The 9207-nt window shown below is 38.2% G+C and overlaps 1 protein-coding gene across 1 annotated transcript; it reads right to left on the reverse strand.

The window, feature by feature from the left end:
* Positions 1–719: 719 nt before the first annotated feature.
* LOC149780456 (aquaporin-like) lies at positions 720–8368 on the reverse strand. Its single transcript, XM_089937394.1, has 3 exons — positions 7587–8368; positions 3899–3979; positions 720–1211 (listed from the first exon to the last, which is right to left on the reverse strand). The coding sequence occupies exons 1-3, from the start codon at positions 8232–8234 to the stop codon at positions 1056–1058; spliced, it is 885 nt and encodes a 294-aa protein (XP_089793520.1). The 5' UTR covers positions 8235–8368; the 3' UTR covers positions 720–1055.
* Positions 8369–9207: the final 839 nt, after the last annotated feature.

A 9207-nucleotide genomic window follows, 5' to 3' on the forward strand; every position in this document is an offset into this window, starting at 1 on the left:
TACCAGATATGATGTCCGCCATGTATAACTTATCATGTACTCCAAAGTCTACAACAACAACTCGATCACTGTGACATTTTCCTTTGCTTTGAACTGAACTCTCACGTGACTAAGTATTGCGCTATAAACTTGTAATGGGAATATAATCGGCCCTTTTACATCAAGTCGAAAAGAAAAAGAACTCTCCATTGTAATTCGCCGCCATTGGGAACTACATTGTGAACTACTTTCTTTCATATGAGACATTATGGCAGATGGGAACAAAGTCCCAATCGGAACATCGTCAACCTTTGCGGTCGCAATATATATGGTACACTCCGCCAGACGTAATCAGCAACCCCAATAAATAAATAAAAAATATGTATTCCTACAACTATTTTAGAACATATCCTCACCTTCAATGACCGATAAATCTTCCGATCGAGAAAGTTGAACATTCTAATTACCTCTTACCGGATGCTTGTGTAACGCGTGTGCAAGTACTGCAGACAGCTGGGTACCAATGAAGTATAGCGTCTAGTATGACCTATATATGTATGCTGCTAGCGTACCAAGGCGCCGAATTGGAATATGTAAAACAACTACTAAGTGGATGCACTTAATCTTAATGAATGACGTCATCCGCCTGAAACCAACTGTTGTGTACTACAGGGGATTTGCAGGACTTTGGTCTAGCATGGATAGTCAACAGCTTTAAAAATGTGACAAATACAAATAAGTTTGTTATATCATTTTTACTCACTAAATATTGGTATTTGTATAAAACATTTGAAAGTATACTCAGACTTCAATGAAAAGCTATGGAAACTATTGCATTGGTTTTAAAAACCACTAATTGTATAAGTAATGCGATAATAATCAGTAAGTGGTGATAATCTTCGATGTTGCAACATGTTTCATTCGAATTCCAAAATCGGATGTATTACTGTAAACTGCAAAAGATATAATGAAGATACAAGACAAATCTTTTATCAAATTTCTAAGCTTTACGCTTATACTCAAACTGGAAATTTGAATATCTGGTGTGATAAATCACGGTAAGCCGTTTTCCCTTCTCAATCTCTCAATGGCGTGGTTTGTTCACTCAGTTCAATCTCACTGGCCTCGCCTGACCTACATGCACTGCGTTCAATGTTCACGTTTGCGGAGAATACTATCTTGTACAGAAAGGAACCCAAGACAGCCCCTGATAATGGTCCGACCCAGTAAAGCTGTAAACATAACAGTATTCATATTATTAACTATAACAACTTTGTTCAGAATTAAACCAGGCCACAGGAAAAATATTTAAGAAAACCAATAATCGATGGCTATAATGAGCACAGTCTTCTTGTGAAAACACGGTAAACAAAGCACTGCTACGTTACAAACTCTGGACTAGATGATAAACAGAATCAGCATAAAATAAAGTAAATTGAGCACTGTCTTGTGACGTAAACTCTGGCCTATATTTTGCACAGGTCGGCATTTAAAATAGCACAGTAAACTGAGCACTGTCCTGTGACGTAAACTCTGGCCTATATTTCCCACAGGTCAGCATTTAAAATAACACAGTAAATTGAGCACTGTCTTATGACATAACTCTGGCCTATATATCACACAGATCAGCATAAAACTGTACATTGTGCACTGTCCTGTGATATAAACTGTGGCCTATATATCACACAGATCAGCATAAAACAGTACATTGTGCACTGTCCTGTGATATAAACTATGGCCTATATATCACACAAATCAGCATAAAACGCAGTATATTGTGCACTGTCCTGTGATATAAACTATGACCTATATATCACACAGATTAGCATAAAACAGTACATTGTGCACTGTCCTGTGATATAAACTATGGCCTATATATCACACAAATCAGCATAAAACGCAGTATATTGTGCACTGTCCTGTGATATAAACTATGACCTACATATCACACAAATCAGCATAAAACGCACTACATTGTGCACTGTCCTGTGGTATTAACTATGGCCTATATATCACACATATCAGCATAAAACAGTACATTGTGCACTGTCCTGTGATATAAACTATGGCCTATATATCACACAAATCAGCATAAAACGCAGTATATTGTGCACTGTCTGTGATATAAACTATGACCTATATATCACACAAATCAGCATAAAACGCACTACATTGTGCACTGTCCTGTGATATTAACTATGGCCTATATATCACACATATCAGCATAAAAAACAATACATTGTGCACTGTCCTGTGATATAAACTATGGCTATATATCACACAGATCAGCATAAAACGCAAAACGTCTAGCACTTCTCTGTGACCCATATACTACACATTATCAGCGAACGTAAGGAACACTATCACTTTCAAATATCCACGTATGAACTAGAGCACGATGAAAGAGTCTAAAGTATAATATATAGAATATGTTGCCTGTTTGTTCATAATACAGTTAATGCATTATGACATTTATTAGAGCTTATGAACTGATATATAACGGAATGGTATGACAAACAAATGTGTATCATTATGTACCAGCAATGAATATGCTCGGACATTGTTATGCTAGATGATCTCTACCGGACTGTTCGCTATTGTTCATTTCTTCGTCTCAGTTATTTAGCATGGAAACCCCACACTCTATTTATCACAGAACTATAAAAGAACAAATTAGTTTTTACCAATAGTTTCATTATTTAAGTTAACTTCTTGAATAAGTCACTGTCAATATTTACATTTTGAACCAGTAGTTTACATTTGCCTGTGCACACTAAATCATTACTCAGAGATCACGTGATTCAAATAGTCCTTGCCATTTACGTGTTACTCTTTGATAATATATGTCCCATAGTCCTTGCCACGTACGTGTTACGCTTTGAAAATACCTGTTCCATAGTCCTTGTCACTTACATGTTACGCTTTGAAAATATATGTCCTGTTTAAGCTGTTAAGTTGCATGCATCCCGGTTACATTCTTCTTCACGTTTTGCCTTAGCGGTTGGTAGCCTTTTCAGAATTTAAAGAAAGAAAAAACAATTGACAGCTGTGATAGGCAATGCACCGGCCTAGACAACGGATCAAAATAATATTGACTAAACGTATTAGGAGATAATTTGCGAAGGGGGGCGGGCGAGACTTCGACTGCCTAAGGGCCTAAGCACGTCCACAGGGTTTAATCCGGCACTGGGTACTGAGATGCAAGCAAATCTAACATAGCACGCCCTCCGACTGGTAGTCCGATTTGTGTCTGACCGTTGCCACCCAATATTTGATATTTGGACATTTATCTGTGGTATAGGTGCAGAATCCATTGTCTATCGAAAAGCTGGAATTCGCCGACACAGTCTGGTGTTGACATAGGGTAGCCGCTTACTAGCCGGCCTGGCAAACTTCATCGACCTTTCATCAAGATATACATACATGTAATATACATACATGTAAATCGATAGGAATATGATTTATTTTCTCAGGAATTGCGAGCATAGCATTCATCATATTTCGTATATCTCGAAGAAGGTCGTTCAAGTTTGTTAGTCCGGCTAGTAAGCGGCTACCCTATGCCAACATCACATTGTGCCGATGAATTCCAACTTTTCGTTACGCAGTAGACCCTGACCCTTCACCCCAAAATAAATGTCCAAATTCCAAAACAATATGTGGCAAGGTTCAGAGGAAATTCGGCCTGTCCGGCTGGCAGAAAATAACAGGGAAATATCAAACGAAAATACAAATATAGAGACCAGATAAAAGTTCTTTACTCCACGATGCGAAAAGACAGAACTATATGCTCGAGTTGCCTAATTCGTGGGCTGTATGAGTTGTTTGTACATGTTTTGATTCCACTCGAATCAGTGTATTTGAAGATTTGAGTTTATTGCTGGATCAATGAATGGTTCATTAAATGCTAATTACTTACCCATTGATGTTCGAGATTACGTGCAATTACGGCCGGTCCCAAGGCACGTGCCGGGTTCATGCATCCGCCTGATATGTGCCACTGAAATACAACAAAACACTCTTCGTGTGGTCACTTGACTAATGAATAAAATGGAGTAAAGCTGCATTTCTCGAGTCTTTGCTATTTTCCAGGATTCACTTTTCTTTATTTTTACATCCCTTTAGTTGGATTGCACATACAATACATCCAAGTATTTTACTCGCAGACTCTATGGTAAATGATAATCAACATGCATCACGTAAATGATTATCATCAATATCGTCGTCACTGTCCTTGTGGTCATTATCATTATCATCGCCATTATCATCACATTGATCAACATCACCCAAATTATTATTAATATTATTATTATTATTTAGATTTTTATTCTTTTCTTTGCCGTTTTCATCATCGTTATTGTCTTGTTAGAATAGCGCCAATTCGCCATCCGTTAGCACGGAAGGCACAGTTCAAGCGAGGATACAATGGACATATCACAAAAGATTGTTGCAGTATTTAAATGCTTGTTTATCAAATTAACGTTGTAATCACCAGCATGTTTTAATTCTGGCAAAATCAAGTAGAAAATAAATTAAAAATATAGCAGAGAATATCGTAATTTGTCCTAATTTCATTTTCTGTCAAAGTAGGTCAAACCAGTTTGGAATCATATGAAGTTAAACAAGTGGTATTGACTAAAATATATTTCCGAGACTAAGACCGATCTAACTGTCGGGTTAATATCCTAAACTGTCGGGTTAATATCCTAAACTGTCGGGTTAATATCCTAAACTGAAGACGAATGTTCGCATTAAATATCGCAATAGTTACTTTCGAGAGAAAATAAAAATATTGAAGCTTTACTTTCGACAGAGAATAACAATATTCAAGCTGAAACGAAACTGAAAATCAAATTACCGTTCTGTCTCTATACCATAAAATGGATGCATTCTTTCTATTGGAGTTGTAAACATTACTAGTCATTTTGTATTATTGCAAAATACGTGGCGAAAAACCAATAAAACAAAGACATTCCGTTTGGAATGACAGAAGAAAAATGCATGCAATCAACTGAAAGCAGAAACATAATGTACGCAGAACATGTCCCATTTCTGAATGTTTCCAGCGTGATGCCGTTGAATTATCTGATAAGATGTTTATCAATTGGCAACTTTGCTAACATACAATATATCCAATCTTTAACAACATAGGCCCTATGGCTGACACATAAAGCTTAGGTCAACGTGGGCAATTATCTCGAAATTGCCATATGATAACCTCTAAACATTCAAGGCGGAAACTAATAACCCTCGGTCTACTCAATACCTCGGTGAAAATATTAAACGCGCGTTAAAAATAAGTATCCTCAGGGCCGACTAGAGCGTGGGGGGCGGGGGGAGGGCAACCGCGATATATCTTTTTGGGCCCGGACCGGGTCGAACAACAGCTTTTAATTTCATAAAAGAAAAATTTTGTTTGATAAAGATCAAAGAGAGGCGCGGATGTTTCTTACCCCAGGACCCGTGATCGCTCTATGCGGCCCTGAGTATCATTCCTTACTAAAAAGCAATGTATCCGGCAGTAGTGGTTCGCTTGCATTGCTTTGTAATGAGGTAATCTGTCGTGTCCTGAAGATATGATGGTAATTTGTGGACATGTGGTCTTATAAAATGATCCATATATTTTGATATCCTTTCTGTGGGATGCCCTTTACCGGAGATTATAGGTCTACCCGTGTTTCCGGATTTGTTGCTTTTAGGTAGAAGAAAAAATCTACTTGCCCTTGGGTTTTATGGGATTAAGTAACTTTTCGTTAGCTGGTGTATGTGCCCGATTCAGGACACGAGAGATTACCTCATAAAAAGCAAAGCAAGCGAACCATTACTGTCAGATACATTGCTTGTTTAGACGTCACATCTTTTTGTATACTAACATACCGCACAACGACGGTATACAGGCGTGTAGAGATGCATGGGAAACTAGAACTGTAGACAATCCATCCACACACTTTATATTCCAACTCTTGGAGCTTGTTCTAAAACTCAGAAAGTTTGGATTTAATGAAGAAAACTGCCTCCAATTTAATGGAACTGCAATGGTTACAAAAATGGCCCCTTCGTATGATAATATTTTTTATGGGAAAACTGCAGAGTCAACTTTTATCATTGGTTGAGCATACAACATACCAGTGGGTACGCTTTATCGATGATAAGAAATGATGTGGCAACGTCGAAATTCTGGATGATTTCATATCAAAGGCAAATAACTTCCATCCAGCAATAAAATTCATGGCAGAAGTCTCCAACTCAACCCACGTCTTCCTGGACACAAAAACTAGACGGGTAGAAAACAAACTGCATACAGACATCTACTCGACACCAACCGACAAACAACAGTATCTCCTCCCAAGGAGTTGTCATCCAAAACACTGCATTATGAAAACTACATATAGCCATGCAATGAGGCTACGCAGAATTTGCTCCGACGATGAAACATTCCTAAATATGTCTCAAGAGCTATCTAAACATGTAATTTACCGAGGCTAAGAAAAAGATCTCATTACGGAGGCGACCCAAAGGGCTAAAAAAACAAACCGCGATGACTTCCTAAAATATGGAAAGAAGGAAAAGGCTGAGAGGATACTATATATTGTCAAGTTAATCAATTATATATTTTTTGTTTTGATGGTAAGCATAACAACAAATCAGAATTTTAACTCTTGGCAAAGTACCAAGCTCGTGCCGAAGTATTACAATATCAATAAGAAGCTAAAATATATATTTTGTATGATTAAAATATGTATCCCTTAGCTATTCGGATAAGCTATAAATATTGATGGCAAGTCAATTCAATCATCGTACCTTGTGTGTTATAATTGTCTCACTGTGTTAACAACTGGAAATGGTGAATGAGGTGTGCGTATGTGTGTTGCGGGGGGGGGGGGGGAGAAGATGCATTGATACCTGACAAAATGCTTTAAAATGATGAAGCTGTGCTTGTCATTAGACAATTGTACAAGCGAGACTCTTAAACAAAAACTCCCCTTCCCATGAGACTCTTAAACAAAAACTCCCCTTCCCATGAGACTCTTATACAAAAACTCTCCTTCCCATGAGACTCTTAAACAAAAACTCCCCTTCCCATGAGACTCTTAAAAAAAAAACTCTCCTTCCCAGGTCCTTTTCATCTCATTTAACGCGATTTCACGAGATTGTTTACTAGACTTGGAACAAATGTTTATGGTACCAATCTAAAATTATTAAACAAAGTTCCCTTTTGACTCAGTAGAGATATTTATTGACTCCCAACATTGCCTCAGAATGTGCTTTGGACCTCAGCATGTTTGCAAAGGATATATATATATATATATATATATATAATATTTTAAACGTAGAGTGGACGCTCAATGCTAAAATCAAAAGGAGTCCCTGGTTTTGATTATTACAAATCTAATTGCTGCGAATTTTAATAGCTGACAGTTGTAGATGGTACAAAGCGTTGTATGTTCTAGTAATTACAAAATTACTACAAGATTTTCAACGTCAGGACGGTGACGTTGGTATTGACGGTTATAAAAATGTGGATTATGTCGTGACGTTATGCCGCTGCTAAATGCTAAAGTTGTATAGTACATAGGATGAAAAATAAACTCTGAATGGAAGCTCACCCCGCCAAATATACCGACAGATACCATCAGCCCTATTATTAACGGTACGGATCCCTTTACGTCATCTCGTCCAGGATCAAGCAATGCAAACGCCCCGAACACTACATAAAACGTCACCAGAACCTCGCACGAGAGAGCCTGGAGCTCGGTGACGTCTTTTCCTGGCATGACTACACCAAATCCCTGATGCATGGCTTCCGGTACCATTGCTGTCATCACGGCTGCCCCGGCAATCGCGCCCAGAGACTGGAAAATGACGTAAAGCACAAATCTGCAGCACGTGATTCTTCCCGCCACCAGAAATCCCACAGAAATGGCTGGATTCACGTGACCTCCACTAACCCTCATAAGAATAGCAATAATTGTCCCGATGTAGAAACCTGCAGCAAGGGCGACATGAACGCTTGAGTTCGGTCCCGTCTGAGGGTAAATGCTTGTTCCAACTGCAACTATACACACCAGCAACATAGTTCCAAGAAATTCCGCCACATTTGCACGCCAGATATCCAATGAAAAAAAGTCCCGCTTTTCCTTTACCAGAAAATTGCCTAGGATACTTCTGGCACGGTTTCTGTTATCTCTTTTTTCCCCCTCCATATTCAGACTCTTTTTTCCCCCTCCATATTCAGACCTTTTTTCCCAATCCATATTCAGACCTTTTTGTCTCTTTACTATTGAAAGTTGAATATGTGGCCTATATCTGATTCCAGTGCTGTCGAAATTCTGTTGTAGATGTGCACAGTGCTCTGCAGAGCGACAAATGTGAGGCAGCTGGGAAAAGCTGCAATTAAATAACAGTGAAATGTTAAGTTCGGTGAAGATAAAGCACGTGATTAGTAATTACTAGTTACGTGAGGGAATTTTGGTCAATACAGCAGGCAAGAAATGTTTATTGTAACGGTTTGACCAGTTTTCTATTGCTAGTCGGGACGAAGGAGAGGTCATGGGATTAGCACTACTGGTGGTGCTGTATTGTATACACCATTTCGTTAGTCACGATATAGACTGCATTAGTAAATTAATCAGTCGCACGTAAATGCGTTGTACACCATACAATGTGTAACTATACATAGTTTGTTTAAAGATGAAACGTCTTGTCATATTCTCAAAGAGTCCTTCCTATATCATGAATATTGTTATATATTTGTGATGTTCACGGTAGAATGATGATAAACTGCAGAAACATAATCGTCGACTTAATGTCGGATTTTTTATGTTCGATATTTCATAAAATGTCATCGATCATTCATCTGACTCACAAAAAAGAATGGGGGATGTCGGTGGGGGAGGGGAGACTAGTGCACATGTCCCACAATAATCTAAACGATAACTTATAAATATCTAGTGAATGTGGGCGATAAGGTTTTCGTCTTATCACAGAATATAGATTATCTAGATATTTGTCGTTAAATGTCACGATTTAACTTACTGATGTGGTCCCTCTCAGACTTGCAGTATAGAGGAGACCCCCTAGTGTTTAAAGATACAGGTTTTTATGTGTTTATGTCCCCCCCCCATATGTCATTTATTTTGTCAATTTTAATAAATTTGGATTCTTACTAAATTTTGTTTTGGGGTTCGTACACCTCCCGAACTAGTATTTAATGCTCCTGGACCCTAG

This window comes from Sinohyriopsis cumingii, chromosome 16, assembly GCF_028554795.1.
Source record: "Sinohyriopsis cumingii isolate HCF-2022 chromosome 16, ASM2855479v2, whole genome shotgun sequence".
In the NCBI taxonomy this organism is placed as follows: domain Eukaryota; kingdom Metazoa; phylum Mollusca; class Bivalvia; order Unionida; family Unionidae; genus Sinohyriopsis; species Sinohyriopsis cumingii.